Here is a 21,134-nt window from a genome sequence, read left to right as displayed (position 1 = left end):
AACCCACGGCCCACTTTTACTCCCATCTTTAAACCATCGGCCTGCTGTGAAGGCAGATTTGAAACTCCCATGGCCCGCTTTAAAGCACCGGTTGCCTGTTTTGATTTTGTTCTTTACTTTGTGCTTCCCAGTCAGCTCCATAATGACCTGAGCCTGGAGGAATTTGATGATGAAGACCTTTCAGATATCATGTCAGACTGCGGAATTTCAGTGCGGTGCTCCCCGGCTATGTCAATGGTAACTTGTTTACATTTTCCACTCGTGTTTGTGTCATTCACTCTCATCCTACAAACTCACAAATGTGTCTCAATAAGCTTCATTCTGTTACAAAGCCATCCCTACCATTTAAACATTCCTTCACTTCCTCTGTTCTCTACGACTCCACCGTATCGCCTCAATGATGTCATTCTGTTTTGTTTTTCTCGTGTCGTCTCGTTGATAACATTTTTTTTGCATCTATAAGTAAGTATATCCATCATAGTTTTCTGTAGTGCATGCTCCGTCAAACTAATTTGGTTAAAATTGGGTCCATTGAGTATTGTTCTGAGATAGAAAAGGGATGGGGCATTAGGAATTGGGGAAGAGGCCCAGGAATTAAAAAGGCTTCATGGGCGAGACGAGTTTCGAGATTGGCTTTAAAGGTGAAAGAAGAATGGCTTTGGCTAGAGGGCAGTAGCAGGGAGTGCCAGGGATGAGGGGTGCTTATTGGGAAGGCTGGAGGTGGCTGTATTGGTGCGGTAAGGAGTCCGGCAGTGGTGGAGCATGAGGACCGAGATGGGGAATATAAGAAGAGGTGAGAGATGTTAGAGTAAAGGATTATGAAATTGTGATTATTTTAGAGAGTGTGCAGGAATATATTGTGATCCAGTGGAGGGCGCTCGCTGCTAAGGAGAGGTAGGAAGGAAGTAGAGTGAGAGATCTGAAGATATAGCCTGGTTGAGGCATTTTGAATGAACTGCAGGAGTTCGATGTAGGATAGATGGACATCAGAGGAGGTGACTGCAGTTGAGCCAAGTTAGTTTGAATGAATGTGGAGGTGGTAGTAAGCTCTTCAATGAGTCCTAAGATGTTATTGTTGGATTAAAATTCGAACACATATGTTATAATGCTTGTCCTCACTTTGCCTAAAATCCCTTTGTGGTGATTATTGAGCATGCATACTCTCCCCTGCATGTGTCGATAAAGGATTTATATATCGTCTGAACAAAATATTGTGCACACTCGTCTGTCTTGTACTCTCGAGTTCTATGTGGAGTATTTGGTCCTTACACACCTGTAAAATTAAAATGTCATGCACTTTGACCCTATCCATACATTGTTACATTGCTGATGTTTATTGATGCTTCATCCTGATGGCACAATTGGTAATATTAACAAGAAGATTGGGTCTCACTGACTCCCTCATGTCGTTTCCATACTTTCATTCTCTCCTTTCGCTGACGTTCCGTTTGTCAACAACCTGCCCACCAAACCCTGTAGTCCTTGTCAGGCCTGGCTGACGAAGGAAAACCCGGAGCCATGCTGGCTCGCCTGCAGGGAGATGATCTCGAGCTGGAGTTGATTGACGCCGAGGATGAGACGACAACCAACCTGACCATACCGCTGCGGCAGGATCCCCCGGGTGCGACTCGACCAGGAGAGACTACTGGAAAGCACACGACCCTCATCCAGACTCAGGTTGTTCGGGGCCCTGCCTTGTGTTTTAGCTTTGGTGGTAACCATTGTTTCGTGTGTGCCTGGGTCTTGTTACTGTGGCTAGTTTAAGTATTGATGTATGCTGATAGGATATAGTGGTGTTCTGTGGACCGAGGGTTCGTCATTGGCTCTTGCCATACTCTGTTTAACCTGCATTGAAAGGTTTTTCGGCGACATTGATGATGCAGAACATTCCATGCAAAACAACTTGAGAAAATAGCTTTCTGGTCGGTTATGTCTGCTGTGTTACCAAAATTTTTGGGGCAATACACCCAATCTCCCTGTTTAAAGTGAATACACAGTTGTGAAATGATAGACCCGTAATTATTTTACTTTCCCGATACCATTGGTAATGCAGTACATTTACATCTTGATATAAAAATGCTTGTAAAACCCCCACTCATATTGATGTTATTTTGTGGAGGGTGTGAGATGAATCGCTCACGGCACGTTTAGGAATGTGGAGGTGGAGTGGAATGACGTCTTGGGTGGAATATCCTATGACGTGGAGGCGTTTGTACTTGCACCACTTGCAGGATAAGGATGTAAGGAGAGATCACTGTACTTTGATATGAATTAGAAGAACATTAGGAAATAATGGACAAATAAACACTGTTCATGGGATTTGAACCTGGAATCTCAGCAACATGAGCCAAGTGCTCAGATGGGAACAACATACAGGCAAATTCCATTTTCGTTTCATTAAATCACGTACAATTAATTACAAAGTCTTATGAGCTGAGAGTGCGGACACACACAATACCAGTGTGGATCAACTCGCTACGCTCACCTCCACACGTCGCTTCAGTGGGACAAATACCACCACGTTATTAAAAACACCTCACCGCCACGTTATTAAAAACACCTCACCGCCACGTTATTAAAAACACCTCACCCCCACGTTATTAAAAACACCTCACTGCCACGTTATTAAAAACACCTCACCGCCACGTTATTAAAAACACCTCACCATGACGTTATTAAAATCACCTCACCGCCACGTTATTAAAATCACCTCACCGCAACTTTATTGAAAACACCTCACCATGACGTTATTGAAAACACCTCACCATGACGTTATTGAAAACACCTCACCATGACGTTATTGAAAACACCTCACCGCCATGTGATAAACACCTCACCGCCATGTTATTATAAGCACCTCACCGCCACGTTATTAGAAACACCTCACCGTGACGTTATTAAAAACACCTCACCGCCATGTGATAAACACCTCACCGCCACGTAATTAGAAACACCTCACCGTGACGTTATTAAAAACACCTCACCGCCACGTTATTAAAACACCTCACCGTGACGTTATTAAAAACACCTCACCGCCACGTTATTAAAACACCTCACCGTGACGTTATTGAAAACACCTCACCTCCACGTTATTGAAAACACCTCACCGTGACGTTATTGAAAACACCTCACCACCATGTGATAAAAAACACCTCACCGCCACGTTGTTGAAAACACCTCACCTCCACGTTATTGAAAACACCTCACTGCCACGTTATTGAAAACACCTCACCGTGACGTTATTGAAAACACCTCACCGTGACGTTATTGAAAACACCTCACCGCCATGTGATAAAAAACACCTCACCGCGACGTTATTAAAAACACCTCACCGCCACGTTATTAAAAACACCTCACCGCCACGTTATTAAAAACGCCTCACCGCCACGTTATTAAAAACGCCTCACCGCCACGTTATTAAAATCACCTCACCGCGACTTTATTCAAAACACCTCACCATGACGTTATTCAAAACACCTCACCGCCACGTTATTGTAAACGCCTCACCGCCACGTTATTGTAAACGCCTCACCGCCACGTTATTGAAATCTCCTCACCGCCACGTTATTGAAATCACCTCACGGCCACGTTGTTGAAAACGCCTCACGGCCACGTTGTTGAAAACGCCTCACGGCCACGTTGTTGAAAAACGCCTCACGGCCACGTTGTTGAAAAACGCCTCACGGCCACGTTGTTGAAAAACGCCTCACGGCCACGTTGTTGAAAAACGCCTCACGGCCACGTTGTTGAAAAACTCCTCACGGCCACGTTGTTGAAAAACGCCTCACGGCCACGCCCTTAAACGCCTCACGGCCACGCCCTTAAACGCCTCACGGCCACGCCCTTAAACGCCTCACGGCAACGCCCTTAAACGCCTCACGGCCACGCCCTTAAACGCCTCACGGCCATGCCCTTAAACTCTTTGCAGCACCACGTCCTGGGAGAGGCCGTCGCGGAACCACGTCCTGGGAGAGGCCGTCGCTCCACCACGTCCTGAAAAACTCCTTCACACGTCTCGATAGAGGCAGGCTTGTTTTAACTGAGGATAAATATATGAGTTGCCACGTGTTCATGATTTCACCAAGCAGAATTCATACATTTAATTTTGCAAATGTAATTGTCGTATTCTTGATTAATTACATTTTTAAAAGCAATTGAAGTTGAAGATTTATGTAAAAAATAATTTCAAAAAAATACCCTTTGGACATTGAGACGGAAGAGCTCGGTGCAGCCCAGAAGTTTGGTTCGATTTCGCAAAACTTTGAGGGAGTAGTTCATTGACAGCACGTGACAGACACTGCACAGATATATACACATACATATCCAAACATGTGGAGGGTGACGAGAACGCCCCTGATCCCCAATTGCCCTCGTCCTACATCAAAGCATCACCTCCAACCCAGAGGCCTCAGCCTGGCGATTGTCAAACCGACAAAGATTACATGGTCAACATCAGTAAACATCAAACAGAGGCACCGATCTGGATTTCGGGCTTGTTTACCCTCATCAGGACGGCATACCGATAAATATCTAACCAATGATGACCGCAGTTGTCATTTAAACATCAGACGCACCTCTTGACTGTTCGGTGAGCATCGCTGCGGATTATGTCTCGCATGGTAAAAAAACGCATTATCTGCAAAGAACAACCATCTGTCTGCCACCCAGACAATTGTTCCCACTAATGCAAACCTGATTGTTCCTGCTATTGGATAAGAGGGCCCATTTCCTGTGGATCCAGACTTCTGGGACACCCTGTACCTTAAGCTTTGAACATTTAAGACCACATATTCTCTTGTAAAGCGTAAGGCATCTTGGATTGGTACAGTGGTCAAATGCTCTGATTGGAGTCGGCTGTATAATTAGGAGGTGGTAGTTCTTGGAAGTGGACATGATACAGATATGATTGACTAAATGTCGGTTCATAAAACCTTGTAGAAGGTGTTCCAGGCATTATGAGCTGTGATGTTGCATTGCCGACGGCACCTCAGCCTGTTTGAGGTTGGAAACGAGAAAGAAAATCCCAAACGGGCAGATGCCGTGCCAGCTCCGGCTGGTTGCATCTCCGTCTTGGGAAACGCCATTGAAAGCTATTATTGAAAAAAACTTGGTTACTACACAGCGTGAGGTCTCCATGTTTCTTATCATTCTAAGCAAGAACCACATGACTGGTTGGCTATGTGATCATGTTAGCCATACTAAGAAGGAAATGCAATGCCGTTATTCCCGGTTATCCATCGAAACACGATAACTTGATCCACTTTAACCATATTCCATTTGGCTTGACTGTCGTTCTCATCTGAGCACTTGGACCATGTGATGCTGAGGTTCCAGGTTCAAATCCCACATCCGTTGATGATTTGTCCATTGTTTACTCATGTCCTTGTAATTCATGTCCAAATGTACTGACATCCTTGTCCTACACATGATATATCTCCAAGCTTCTCCATGATTATTTGAGTATTTTAATCGGTAAAACCTCATTCTGGTTCGAATTACTCCAGAAGTTATCAGTCCTTACCAGAGTGTTGTATGACAGAACCTCAAGAGCCGTCACTCATAGGTGTTCAGTTTGCCATCTGAGCACCTCATCATGTTGGGATTTAGATTATCGAACCATTCCACACACTCTCCCTTCAGCCTCACAACCACACTGGCTCTATTTTTTGTTGATGTCTTTTAACCCCTTGTTTACAACAGGACTCCCTCAACAACAACAACAACAACTGCATGACGCAGAAGGAGTTGTCCCACACGCAGCGTCCCTCATCACCACCACCAGACGGTACATGATCATTTACTTTTTCAATTAGTGAGCACTTGTTTGATAGTCCTATTTATTTTGGTAGTTTGGTAACACGCTATTTATGTAAAGTTGCTTCTCATCGTGATATATATATATATATATATATATATATATATATATATATATATATATATATATATATATATATATATATATATATATATATATATATATATATATATATATATATATATATATATATATATATAGTTTTTAATGGTTTTTTTTGTGCACTGTACAATCAAAGTTCACCTTTCATTTGGACATGTGGTATCCATATCGTTTTAACAAACAAAGCACTACACACCATATATGGAAGCCTGTCTGCATCATGATGAGAAGAGCTATCGCACTAGATCAGGTCAAATGTTCATGCCATGGGCCCGGGACTGTGTGCGCTGTAAGATAGATCTTTCTTTGGTGTCCTGTAGGCTCAAATCAGGTCAAGTGCAAAGTTTCATCTTATAAAAATATGACATAATGACTTGAGCATTGAAATGCCAATTTAACTTGAAATGTAATACAATCACGACTCTCTTGACATACGAAGGGCGTGGACTCACGACTCTGATGTACGAGGGATGTGGGAGCGCCAAGTGATTGAGTACTCCAGTATTCAACAGTGCCCTGCGCCAGCATCGATAAATACATTCTGTTTCAATGTGAACAGCTATACTTGTCTCAAGTCGTCCCTACAGCGGGTCAAAGGGCACGATTCTTCCCAAGGACAAAAACTCCTTTGTCTAACTCCATCTTTTGCTCAAATGGAATTGCTAAAACTGGAATCCTTATTGGAGTTGCTTTTTAAAAGCATTATAACTATATTGGCATGGGCGTCCCACGCATTACACAAAGATAGAAAGCTATTCAATAATAAAAACAATTGTTTAATTTTTTGTACTTGCAATGCACTTTATTTCAGGAAGTTAAATTGGATTCACATTTGCTTGTGTTGTTGTTTATCCCTCTACCTGTGAACAGGTGGAAATGTGCTCAACGTCACCCATTGGAACAACAGAGAAAATGAAGATTCAAGTCATAATGGGTCATCTGCTCAACCCTCACGGCAAGCCCCAGCCAATCTTAACCTCAAATCAAATGTAGCAGCAAACCTCGAAGGTGAAGACATGACGGTCAATGATGGAGGAAAAGTAGTTGAAATAATGGATGCAATGAGGGGAAATCCAGGTTCCCCAGGTTCTGGAGAGCGTGGAGACCCACCAGGCAGTGCGGAACCATGTCGAGAGTGGTCTTTGGCTGTCGGGAGCAATGTGGGAAGTTTTGCCGACTCTATCGACAAAGGTCATCTGGAAGTGCTGGAGTTATCGGGTCGTGGAGATCCGGACGGAGAGACCGTGGCCCCAGTGCCGTATTCATCTAGTCCATGTTTGCCCTTTGCTTGGGATACTGAGTATTTCTCTGTACTGGCTCAACCTGAGGATGAAGAGATAGAGGAGGAAGAGAAAAAGGATAAAGAGAATGAAAAAGAAGAGGATGATCTTGACGAAGCAGATAAGAGCGAGAGGATATGGGAGGTTGATGAGGGGTCCAGTTCTTTTGAAAGCTCTAGTTCAAGTCGAGTCACCAGTCCCTCGTCCGACATTCCCAAGATGACGCTGGATGGAAACCTGATCTATCTGTCTCCGTCAGAGACCGAGAAAGAGAGTGATGAAGACGAGAAGGTCGATACAGAAGAAAGAGAAAAAGTTCAGGAAGAGGAAGAAGAAAACAATTTTGAACCTATACGAGGAATAGCGGAGAGTGTCCTCAGTTACGATCCCCTGAAATACATGCTCGTGATGGATGTTGGGATGAGAATTGATGAAGAGAGCTTGGCGATGAGGGGAACGAATACTTATGACAGCAGAGGGCCGGAGGTTGGTGCTGTGGATTCTGTGGAATTCGTTGAAGGCTGCTTTGGGTATGCCACCGGCCATGAAAATGAGATAACTTTCTCTAAGAAATTCCTCAACGTCTTCATGAATGGAGCTTCCAGGTCGTCCAGTGAGTGCATCCATTGTGTAACTTTTTGTCCTCTCGGTTATTGCACAGCGTAGAGCGTCTGCTCAGAAGAAGGGCTCACGCTAAACGCCTGTGGAACCTGATTACCAACGTGCTCTTACCGGTTTTTAAGTGATAAGTTCCATTGTTCATCTTGTCTGCCATGTAGACCAACACAGGTCTTTGTATGAAAGGTGACTGTTCCATTGATCCGCACAGTAAGTCGGGATGGAAGTACACTGCTGGTGGTAACGAGCTTTCAGCTACCAATAGTCACTGATGATCCTTTGTCTCAGTGTTCAGCCTGTAGTAACGCTACCCTTCTAACCGTAGCTGTCAGGTCGGTAGATAACTAAATAATACCCAAAGAACTGCAGGTTGTATGGTCCTGGCTTTGTATCCTTTCATCAAATTTGAGTTTAATCACTTTGTTTTGCTTTTACAGCAAATGTTTACCTCGTAGGTTCGTTCACGTCATTGATTTTGATCAAATGAGTTTTCGTTCAGTCAGAGTATGGAGCTCGTACTGTGAGAGTGAAATGCTGTGGATACCACCACAGGGATGGGAGGGTAAACATTGGAATTGAGTGGGGATGGGGGAGGATGACACATTTGAATCGAGCGTTAATGGAAGGGGTATACGTTCAAATAGAGCGGTTATGGGAGGGGGAGGAGGTACACATTATAATTGAGCAAATATTGGGGGGGGGGGTGGGGTGGACGGGGTACATGTTCAAATTGAGTGGGTGTTGGGGAGAGGGGTTGGAGGGGGTACACGTTTGAATCAAGTTGGGATTGGAGGGTAAACGTTTGAATCGAGTGGGGATGGGAGGGTACAAATTTCAATCGAGTGGGGATTGGAGGGTACACGTTTGAATCGAGTGGTGATGGGAGGGTACACGTTTGAATAAAGTGGGGATGGGAGAGAACACGCTCCAATCGAGTGGGGTGGGAGGGTACAAATTTTAATCAAGTGGGGATGGAAGGGTACACGTTTGAATAAAGTGGGGATGGAAGGGTACACGTTTGAATAAAGTGGGGATGGGAGGGAACACGCTTGAATCGAGTGGGGATGGGAGGGTACAAATTTTAATCGAGTGGGGATGGAAGGGTACACGTTTGAATCGAGTGGGGATGGGAGGGTACACGTTTGAATCGAGTGGGGATGGGAGGGTACATGTTAAAATTGAGTGAGAACACATCATATGTGTGTTTCTAATCAAATATTGTGGGATTGTGGTGCAGCCGGCATGCGGAGAGGAATGTGAGGATGATATTGAACATTTGCGTAATTTTGCTTTGTTTTAATGGTGTTTATAACATTTGAACGTTTTCTTTGGACATTACTTAATCAATAACATTCATTTATACGTATTTTTTTGATTCAGATGAATCTATTGAGGGCCTTTTGCTCTAAACGTCTGATGTGCTACCCTCTCATGTCCTTTGGAAGGAGCTTATGCTTCATACGTTAAGGCCTCAGATTACATGTGATGTGTACTTCACAATGAAACTGAGTCTGGGAATTAGGCTAGGCTCACTTTGCCCAATTTCTTCGACCTGCCGGGTGATGTGGACAACAAAGAGCACACCCAACTACTCAGCTCTGGGACATAAGGGCAACACCCTCTAGAAATAGTTCAGTCGAGCAAAGGATTTTGGCTGAAGCAGTTCTCGATATTCCATACTTTGTTTGCATCAAGTTCATGACTATGGCCTTGGCTAAGGGAATGAGGCGTACAGATAATCGCACGAACACACCACATGAGCCTACGATGGTGATTTTTGGACCTTCTTGCAGGCATGGAGTCCTTTGGCCTGTTCTCATGTGAGATTGATGGACAAGAGAGAGAGCAAACTCACAGAGCTGTCTTCAGGTGAATGTTCCTCCATCAACATCATTCAACCTCTTACCTTTGTGTCTAAAATACAACAAATGACCCAATGAGATGTACAAAGCCATTTTACTGCTCACTCCACATAAAGTTGAACCTTCTTCACTGTGTCTGCACTTTTAATTGTATCTTCATCTTGTCAAGCATTTTAAATCTGTAACAGTTGAGTGTTTTTAATTATTACAAAAATGATATGAGGAAATGTAATTGAACTCCGTGTTACAGGTTTGTTCCACGACACGTAGACGAGCTCAATTTGGATGTGGACGACCCACTGCTGGTGCTGCGACAGGACGGAGACTTCTGGTGTGAGGGTTACAACATGCGAACCGGGGACCGTGGGGTCTTTCCGGCTTACTACGCCCATGCCGTCCCTCAGGATCCCGAAGATGTATATGGTAATGATTCTCCAACTTGGCTTCTGTAACGGATTGTAACTCACGACTCGATGGGCAAATGCATGACACAAACGTAATTCACCAGAGCCATTGGGATTCCGTAATTTACCATCTTTAAAATGAGGCCCACAGTCTTTGTGATAATAAAAGTCACCTTCACTGAGTTTTAGGATTGCTTAGGACGCAGAACCTTGTCTTGTAGGGAATTCGATTAAAAATCAAAAACTTTGAACCCATCAGCCTGGTTAACACGGCCATAATACAGGCCCAAATGCTTCTTTCCAAAGAAATTAAAATATCATGGAACAATTATTTTTATACTGTTTGTCCTGAGGGGATGTTTGGTATGCAGAATACATATCATTCAGTCATGGAGGACAGTTTAGATCAAATTCAACTTTTACTCCAAATCACTCGATGGACCCCAGAACTAGACAGCTGAGACTTCTGCCATATGGTAATTCGCAATTGATCGTAGTACTCTCGGTGGGCACAAACGGTCCTACCCACCCTTCCCACTCTGAAGGAATGTAAATCAGCACAAATATCATTCAGTCGACGTAATATCAAGAAATTAGCACAAATATCATTCAGTCGACATAATATCGAGAAAGTAGCACAAGTATAATTCAGTCTACATCATATTAGGAAATCGGCACAAATATCATTCAGTCGACGTAATATCAAGAAACTAGCACAAATATCATTCAGTCTACGTAATATCAAGAAATTAGCACAAATATCATTCAGTCTACGTAATATCAAGAAATTAGCACAAATATCATTCAGTCCAAGTAATATCAAGAAATTAACACAAATATCATTCAGTCTACGTAATATCAAGAAATTAGCACAAATATCATTCAGTCGACGTCATCAAGAAACTCGCACAAATATCATTCAGTCTACGTAATATCAAGAAATTAGCACAAATATCATTCAGTCTATGTAATATCAAGAAACTAGCACAAATATAATTCAGTCGACATCATATCAGGAAATCAGCACAAATATCATTCAATCCACATCATATCAGGAAATCAGCACAAATATCATTCAATCCACGTCATATCAGGAAATCAGCACAAATCATTCAATCTACATAATATCAGGAAATCAGCACAAATCTCATTCATTCTACATCATATCAGGAAATCAGTGCAAGTATCATTCAATCTACATAATATCAGGAAATCAGCACAAATATCATTCAATCTACATAATATCAGGAAATCAGCACAAATATCATTCAATCTACATAATATCAGGAAATCAGCACAAATATCATTGAATCTACATCATATCAGGAAATCAGCACAAATATCATTCATTCTACATAATGTCAGGAAATTAGCACAAATATCATTCAGTCTACGTAATATCAAGAAATTAGCACAAATATCATTCAATCTACTTAATATCAGGAAATCAGCACAAATCATTCAATCTACTTAATATCAGGAAATCAGCACAAATCTCATTCATTCTACATCATATCAGGAAATCAGTGCAAGTATCATTCAATCTACATAATATCAGGAAATCAGCACAAATATCATTGAATCTACATCATATCAGGAAATCAGCACAAATATCATTCATTCTACATAATGTCAGGAAATCAGCACAAATATCATTCATTCTACATAATGTCAGGAAATTAGCACAAATATCATTCAGTCTACGTAATATCAAGAAATTAGCACAAATATCATTCATTCTACATCATATCAGGAAATCATTTAATCTACTTAATATCAGGAAATCAGCACAAATCTCATTCATTCTACATAATGTCAGGAAGTAGCACAAATATCATTCAGTCTACGTAATATCAAGAAATTAGCACAAATATCATTCAGTCTACGTAATATCAAGAAATTAGCACAAATATCATTCAGTCTACGTAATATCAAGAAATTAGCACAAATATCATTCAGTCGATGTAATATCAAGAAACTAGCACAGATATAATTCAGTCTACATCATATCAGGAAATCAGCACAAATATCATTCATTCTACATCATGTCAGGAAATCAGCACAAATATCATTCATTTTCCATCATGTCAGGAAATCAGCACAAATATCATTCAATCTACATATCAGGAAATCAGCACAAATATCATTGCATCTACATAATATCAGGAAATCAGCACAAATGTCAATCATCTTCCTGGTATGACCCATCAGTGTGACATTTTCCCCACCTACGGTTGAATTTCCAGACGAAAGTGGAATCCACATCATGTTCTTAGATCTGAATCACCCCTTTTAACTTCCCCTCACTTGTCCATGTGGTTCAGACCACACATGACTGTTTATGGCCTGTCGTCTGACAGGCAAGGAGCGGGCGAGTAGCTGGCTGGAAAAATTTTCCCTTCGCTTTTTGGGTTCCGTGGAAGTTCCTTATCACAAGGGAAACACCGTGCTGTGTGCTGCCATGCAGAAGGTACACTCAACCAGGGCACTTGCGCTCACTCGCCCCAAATGTACTCCAACTGAACTCACCTTAATAAACTTGTACTCACTCCAGTGTACCTCTGCGCATGCCCCACCCCCTAGTGTATATGCGCACGCCCTCTCCCTCCTCCCCCCTCCCCCAAGTGTACTGGCACATGCCTCCCCCCCCCCCCAGTGTACCTGTGCCTGACCATCACCCATTTACTATTGTATATTAAAAGTGTTCACATCATCTTTTTTTTCCGTTACTGTTTGGCTCACACACAAGGTGAAAGATTTCGGTTAGCTATGGAAATGTGAGATAAGCACCATTCCCGTTAATTGAGCCTTGCATTCCATGGAAGAATGTGCAAGTGCAATGCCCTCTCATCAGTTCGATCACTGCTTAGGGTGTGTGTGTGTGTGTGTGTGTGTGTGTGTGTGTGTGTGTGTGTGTGTGTGTGTGTGTGTGTGTGTGTGTGTGTGTGTGTGTGTGTGTGTGTGTGTGTGTGTGTGTGTGTGTGTGTAAATATGTATATGCAGAATGTAGTCGCCAGACTGATCCAGTTGCCTGGTACGAGTCCATTGACTCATGTCAAAACGACCGCAGAGGTCAGGTGAGTCCACAGCTCCAAGTCAAATCACGGCCTTTTAACTTCGCTACCAGATCCACTGGAACTGTGGAGCCACAAAAGCCCTGCACTGAAAGGGAACCACGTGACCGACCAATCATGCTGAGCAAACCTTCTAGTCACATGATGCAATCTTATTCCCCATCAATCTGCCTTTAACAGGATTTATAAACCACTAGATGAAGCCACAAGGCTGGCAATAATTCATCCAGTGACAAAGTCAAGTTCAAATGAGGGTGCAATGGTCACATGGAGGAAACAAAATGAAGCAAAGCACAAAATCTGTACATAATAAGTAAAAACCCCCTTAAACTCGAACTGATGCACACCCACAGTAACAGCAAACGATCGGGAAACGTAATTATATAACGTTAAAGGCCTTCACTCGTACAACAGGATAGATATACTGTACATGTGAAATTCACAAGACCATGAGATGTGCAGGCAAACCCGGTGAGTCGCCCCATGATTACAGGATGAAGTGAGTGCCCTGAGCAGGCTGAACGTCCCGTGCCGGGCAACAAGAGGGAGGGAGTGACCCGGTGGAGTGGGAACGATGTCTGCTCGGGGGGGGAGGGGGGTATGGCCTCCGCTCTGGGGAGCTCCGAAGAAACACTTTTAAGATCGGTTGCTGACATAATTGGTGATGTTTTACGCCCCTCCCCTGTCAAACTGTTATTCAACATTGGTAATTTGCCCATCCAGCAGGTGGGGCAAACTTCTTTTTTTTCTTCTTTTTCTCCCCCCCCCCCACATTCCACCCCACTCCCAACCCCCTTTTTCATGTCATCATTCCTTGAGGCCTCGCAAAACACTAAAAAGACACATGCAAGACAGAAACTGAGGATAAAAACATTTAACATAGATGCACAGGGGTGACACACCCAACCTGTGTGATGTTTCATGTGTGGATTTAGCAGCAGACCTGTGTGATGCTTTAGGTGTGGATGTAGCAGCAGACCTGTGTGATTCTTTGTGTTTGGATCTAGCAGCAGACCTGTGTTATGGTTCACGTGCGGATCCAGCAGCAGACCTGTATGATGGTTCACATGTCGATCTCGCAGCAGACCTGTGTGATTCTTTGGGTGTGGATCTAGCAACAGAGCTGTGTGATGGTTTGGATGTGGATCTATCAGACTGTTTGACTGTCTGATGGGGGTGCAGATTGCCTTGGCTCGAAGGATGACTGTACACCTGAAACCACCATCCCTATGCACTCTGGAGATTAACAGCCAAGGTATCCGGCTCGTGCTCAAGGCAGGATCCTTTCAGGTACCATGTCGAGTCTCTCACTGATCCATCAATACGAATTATTTCTTCGTCACATTTTGTAGACACAAGGTGTACCTACCCGTCGCTTTACTGACGGATTTAATCAAAATATAGAATGTTGGACTTCACATATTTCATACCTATCTGTGAATCTCAATGAGGTTGCAAAATGAAGTGAAACACGAAAAAAATTATAACACATCATTGTTGTTGTAGCTGCTCTCCTGGTGACTGGTTGTTGTTGTTTATTCTCCTTCCATGTACTTTTATATATTTCTATTGCTTTGAGAAGTATTGTTGCTCTATGTAATTTGTGTGTTCCTCCTGTTTCCTCCTAAAGGGTTTCTGCTGTCATTGATTGATAAATGTTACTGTTGGAACGGCTGTGTTAGGTTCCTATTCCCACTTCTGCTTCTCTTATACAATTTTTTTTAAGCAGGCACGTTTATTATTAAACGGACACAAAGTTTTATTCCAAGTAATTTAGTTATTATATTTCCAACCAAGTAAATCGATTATAATATTTCCAACCAAATGAATCGATGATTATATTTCCAAACAAGTAAATCGATTAATAGCTATCCAACCAAGTTAATCGATTTTTAGATTTCCACCCAAGTAAATAGTTTCTTGGATTTCCAACCAACTGAATCGATTATTATATTTCCAACTAAGTAAATCGATTATTATATTTCCAACCAAGTAAATCAATTTATTATATTTCCAACCAAGTAAATAGATTTATTATATTTCCAAACAAGTAAATCGATTGTTGTATTTCCAACCAAGTTAATCGATTTTTAGATTTCCACCCAAGTAAATAGTTTCTTGGATTTCCAACCAACTGAATCGATTATTATATTTCCAACCAAGTAAATCGATTTATTATATTTCCAACCAAGTAAATCGATTTATTATATTTCCAACCAAGTAAATCGATTTATTATATTTCCAACCAAGTAAATCGATTATCATATTTCCGACCATGTAAATCAATTATTAACTTTAGAACCAAGTAAATCGATTGTTGTATTTCCAACCAAGTTAATCGATTTTTAGATTTCCACCCAAGTAAATAGTTTCTTGGATTTCCAACCAACTGAATCGATTATTATATTTCCAACCAAGTAAATCGATTTATTATATTTCCAACCAAGTAAATCTATTATTATATTTCCGACCATGTAAATCAATTATTAACTTTAGAACCAAGTAAATAGATTGTTGTATTTCCAACCAAGTAAATCGATTTATTATTTTTCCAACCAAGTAAATCGATTTATTATTTTTCCAACCAAGTAAATCGATTTATTACATTTCCAACCAAGTAAATCAATTGTTTTGTTTCCAACCAAGTAAATCAATTGTTTTGTTTCCAAGCAAGTAAATCAATTGTTTTGTTTCCAAGCAAGTAAATCGATTATTTTATTTCCAACCATGTAAATCAATTATTAACTTTAGAACCAAGTAAATCGATTGTTGTATTTCCAACCAAGTAAATCGATTAATATATTTCCAACCAAGTAAATTGATTATTATATTTCCAACCAAGTAAATCAATTATTAACTTTACAACCAAGTAAATCGATTGTTATATTTCCAACCAAGTAAATCAATTATTATATTTCCAACCAAGTAAATTGATTATTATATTTCCAACCAAATAAATCAATTATTAACTTTACAACCAAGTAAATCGATTGTTATATTTCCAACCAAGTAAATCAATTGTTATATTTCCAACCAAGTAAATCAATTTATTATATTTCCACCCAAGTAAATAGTTTCTTGGATTTCCAACCAACTGAATCGATTATTATATTTCCAACCAAGTAAATCGATTATTATATTTCCAACCAAGTAAATCAATTTATTATATTTCCAACCAAGTATATCGATTTATTATATTTACAACCAAGTAAATCGATTTATTATATTTCCGACCATGTAAATCAATTATTAACTTTAGAACCAAGTAAATCGATTGTTGTATTTCCAACCAAGTAAATCGATTTATTATATTTCCGACCATGTAAATCAATTATTAACTTTAGAACCAAGTAAATCGATTGTTGTATTTCCAACCAAGTAAATCAATGTACTATATTTCCAACCAAGTAAATCGATTTATTATATTTCCAACCAAGTAAATCGATTGTTTTGTTTCCAAGCAAGTAAATCGATTGTTTTGTTTCCAAGCAAGTAAATCGATTGTTTTGTTTCCAAGCAAGTAAATCGATTTTTTTGTTTCCAAGGAAGTAAATCGATTATTTTATTTCCGACCATGTAAATCAATTATTAACTTTACAACCGAGTAAATCGATTGTTATATTTCCAACCAAGTAAATCGATTGTTATATTTCCAACCAAGTAAATCAATTGTTATATTTCCAACCAAGTAAATCAATTATTAACTTTACAACCAAGTGAATCGATTAATAGCTCTCCAACCAATTAAATTGATTATTAGCTATCCAACCAAGTAAATAAATTTTTAGATTTCCACCCAAGTAAATAGTTTCTTGGATTTCCAACCAAGTAAATCAATTTTTAAATTTCCAACCAAGTAAATCGATTTTTAGATTTCCACCCAAGTAAATCCATAATCATATTTCCACCCAAGTAAATCGATTATTAGCTCTTCAACCAAGTAAATAAATAATTAGATTTCCACCCTTGTGAATAGATTATTAGATTTCCACCCAAGTAAATAGATTATTGGATTTCCAACCAAGTAAATCGATTGTTCGCTCTCCCACCAATTGAATGGATTATTTTCTCTCCAACTAATGAAATTGATTTTTACCTCTCCAACCAAGTAAATGGATTATTCGATTTCTAACCAAGTAAATGGATTATTCGATTTCCAACCAAGTAAATGGATTATTCGATTTCCAACCAAGTAAATGGATTATTCGATTTCCAACCAAGTAAATTGATTATTTGATTTCCAACCAAGTAAATCGATTATTAGCTTCACAACGAAGTTCATCGATTATTTGATTTCCACCCATGTAAATAGATTATTAGCTCTCAAACCAAATAAATCGATTATAATATTTCCAACGAAGTAAATCGATTATTAGCTCTCCAACCAATTAAATTGATTATTCGCTCTCCAATCAAGTAAATCAATTTTTAGATTTCCACCAAAGTAAATAGTTTCTTGGATTTCCAACCAAGTGAATCGATAAATTGTATTTCCACCCAAGTAAATCGATTATTAGCTCTTCAACCAAGTAAATCGATTACATTTCCAATGAAGTAAATTGATTATCAGCTTTACAACCAAGAAAATAGATTAATAGCTCTCCAACCAATTAAATTCATTATTTGCTCTCCAACCAAGTAAATCGATTTTTAGATTTCCTCCCAAGTAAATAGTTTCTTGGATTTCCAACCTAGTAAATCGATTATTAGATTTACAGCCAAGTAAATCGATTATTAGATTTCCAGCCAAGTAAATCGATCATTAGATTTCTAGGCAAGTAAATCGATTATTAGATTTCCAGCCAAGTAAATGGATTATTAGATTTCCAGGCAAATAAATGGATTATTAGATTTCCACCCAAGTAAATAGATTCTTGGATTTCCAACCAAGTAAATCTGTTGTTAGCTCTCCAGCCAATTGAATGGATTATTTGCTCTCCAACCAATTAAATTGATTCTTACCTCTCCAACCATGTAAATGGATTATTCGATTTCTAACCATGTAAATGGTTTATTCGATTTCTAATCATGCAAATGGTTTATTCGATTTCTAACCAAGTAAATGGATTATTCGATTTCCAACCAAGTAAATTGATGCGTTGATTTCCAACCAAGTAAATCGATTATTCTATTTCCAACCAAGTAAATCAATTATTAGCTTCACAACGAAGTTCATCGATTATTTGATTTCCACCCATGTAAATTGATGACTAAATTTCTAGCCAAGTCAATCGATTATTAGATTTCCAGCAAAGTAAATGGATTATTAGATTTCCAGCAAAGTAAATGGATTATTAGATTTCCAGCAAAGTAAATGGATTATTAGATTTCCAGCCAAGTAAATGGATTATTAGATTTCCAGCCAAGTAAATGGATTATTAGATTTCCAGCCAAGTAAATCGATTATTAGATTTCCAGCCAAGTTAATGGATTATTAGATTTCCAGCCAAGTAAATCGATTATTAGATTTCCAGCCAAGTTAATGGATTATTAGATTTCCAGCAAAGTTAATGGATTATTAGATTTCCAGCAAAGTAAATGGATTATTAGATTTCCAGCAAAGTAAATGGATTATTAGATTTCCAGCAAAGTAAATGGATTATTAGATTTCCAGCAAAGTAAATGGATTATTAGATTTCCAGCAAAGTAAATGGATTATTAGATTTCCAGCCAAGTAAATGGATTATTAGATTTCCAGCCAAGTAAATGGATTATTAGATTTCCAGCCAAGTAAATCGATTATTAGATTTCCAGCCAAGTTAATGGATTATTAGATTTCCAGCCAAGTAAATCGATTATTAGATTTCCAGCCAAGTTAATGGATTATTAGATTTCCACCCATGTTAATTGATTATTAGATTTCTAGCCAAGTCAATCGATTATTAGATTTCCAGCAAAGTAAATGGATTATTAGATTTCCAGCAAAGTAAATGGATTATTAGATTTCCAGCAAAGTAAATGGATTATTAGATTTCCAGCCAAGTAAATGGATTATTAGATTTCCAGCCAAGTAAATGGATTATTAGATTTCCAGCCAAGTAAATCGATTATTAGATTTCCAGCCAAGTTAATGGATTATTAGATTTCCAGCCAAGTAAATCGATTATTAGATTTCCAGCCAAGTTAATGGATTATTAGATTTCCAGCAAAGTTAATGGATTATTAGATTTCCAGCAAAGTAAATGGATTATTAGATTTCCAGCAAAGTAAATGGATTATTAGATTTCCAGCAAAGTAAATGGATTATTAGATTTCCAACCAAATAAATGGATTATTAGATTTCCAACCAAATAAATGGATTATTAGCTTTCCAGCCAAGTAAATCGATTATTAGATTTCCAGCCAAGTTAATGGATTATTAGATTTCCAGCAAAGTAAATGGATTATTAGATTTCCAGCAAAGTAAATGGATTATTAGATTTCCAACCAAATAAATGGATTATTAGCTTTTCAGGCAAGTAAATGGATTATTAGATTTCCAGGCAAGTAAATAGATTATTAGATTTCCAGCCAAGTCAATGGATTATTAGATTTCCAGGCAAGTAAATGGATTATTAGATTTCCAGGCAAGTAAATCGATTATTCGATTTACAACGACACCATATTTATTGTTCTGCTACACTAAAGGTCTTGCTGCATCTTCGCGTGACATGCTTCTCCGTTTAGTGTTAGTTGAACCAACTGAGCTTTGTACAATTTGTTCGGGGTTTGCAGTTGTTGGTTTTAGTCATTGTTAATCTGACCTAGCTACACCACTCGTGATAGATTAATCAATTGGAGTTGATCCAGTTAGTGATTAATATGCCATTGCTGATGATATGGGAATGTCTTTGGTTGGATGTTTATCAGTGTACTGAATTCCTCCCTATGGTGCACTTCGTTCCTGCCCATGATGTGCTTCGCCGATCGCTTCAGCGTACCTAATGTGTCCAATCACAAACCCTCCTTCATTGCTTATTGCATTCATAATTTCATCTTTCCTCCCAGGCTTGTGTGCCGTGCGTAGGAAGGGGTGCCGTGTGTACGATAAGGTACTGCGTGTATCATTTGGGTGTCCCATGTGGACAATAGATTGCCTCATGTATAAAAGTGTACCTTGAACATGTCATGCGTTTTATGTGAATCTAGTTCACTTTCTGCTTCTTTTTCCAAAGAAGATGTGATTTACCTCGAATTTGAAGATGAACTACGAAGGAGTATATGGAGATCTTTATTGTCAAATGTGGTAGTTTAATAAAATGAGGATATTAAACGCTTGCCTCCATAGTTCAATAAACTGATTGTCAAGGCATTTATTTTTGTCTGGCATTTGAGGATTTTAAGTCGTAATTAGAGTATGAATGGTAATCACATATTAATTTGGTTAAATAATACGTTAAACAAAATGTCAGAGCCAAAGTTGGAATGAATGTCGATAACAGCGTCGTCACTGTAAACTATGCAGCAGTCCGCGGTGCCAGGAGTAGCTTGGTATTCAGTGTTCTTGATCAGCGCAGTTTAAACTCATGATTCCTTTGCTACCTTGTACTCGTATAACACCTCCATCCCACCCACTCCCCCAATAGGGAGGCCTCTGTAGCCATATCTTCAAACTGAGAAACATCTCGTTCTGTGGCTACCATCCCAAAAGGAGCAAGTACGTCTCTTGATTGTTTTTGAATGAAGGTTGTGGACCCTCTGTTCTGAGAGGTTTTGAGATGAACACCTCGAGACCTCGATGATGAACGGTTGATGATCCAAAGGTCCTTTCAATCAAAGAGTGAATTGTAAAATGTCAATTTCTTTCATTGTAATTATTGAATGTTGGTAGAAATGCAAGCTTGCCTTAAGAATGAACAGTTGTTTGTGTTGTATACCTTTGTGCAAGTGTTTGTTTGTGTTGTATACCTCAGTATGAGTGGTTGTTTGTATTGTACACATTTGTACGAGTGGTTGTTTGTGTATCTTTGTACGAGTAGTTTGTATTGTCTACCTCTGTA

At 39.5% G+C, this 21,134-nt stretch overlaps 1 protein-coding gene across 3 annotated transcripts in view; it reads left to right on the top strand.

Annotated features, from left to right (window-relative positions):
- The window catches only part of LOC147025620 (C-Jun-amino-terminal kinase-interacting protein 1-like), a 54,054-nt gene that overhangs the window by 25,960 nt on the left and 6,960 nt on the right, over positions 1-21,134 (top strand). For all 3 annotated transcript variants that reach the window (XM_085886773.1, XM_085886772.1, XM_085886774.1), the window contains 9 exons: positions 132-237; positions 1,480-1,677; positions 5,701-5,785; positions 6,788-7,810; positions 9,609-9,684; positions 9,928-10,100; positions 12,442-12,551; positions 14,338-14,445; positions 20,721-20,791. In XM_085886773.1, the coding sequence (XP_085742899.1) occupies positions 132-237; positions 1,480-1,677; positions 5,701-5,785; positions 6,788-7,810; positions 9,609-9,684; positions 9,928-10,100; positions 12,442-12,551; positions 14,338-14,445; positions 20,721-20,791 (1,950 nt within the window). The remainder of the gene's footprint in view (positions 1-131; positions 238-1,479; positions 1,678-5,700; positions 5,786-6,787; positions 7,811-9,608; positions 9,685-9,927; positions 10,101-12,441; positions 12,552-14,337; positions 14,446-20,720; positions 20,792-21,134) is intronic.

The sequence above is a fragment of the Eptatretus burgeri genome, chromosome 6 (genome assembly GCF_056783735.1).
Source record: "Eptatretus burgeri isolate ZD-2024b chromosome 6, Ebu_testis_v1, whole genome shotgun sequence".
Taxonomy (NCBI): Eukaryota; Metazoa; Chordata; class Myxini; order Myxiniformes; family Myxinidae; genus Eptatretus; species Eptatretus burgeri.
Note: the sequence above shows the minus strand (reverse complement) of the source record. Positions and strands in the feature narration are given on the sequence as shown.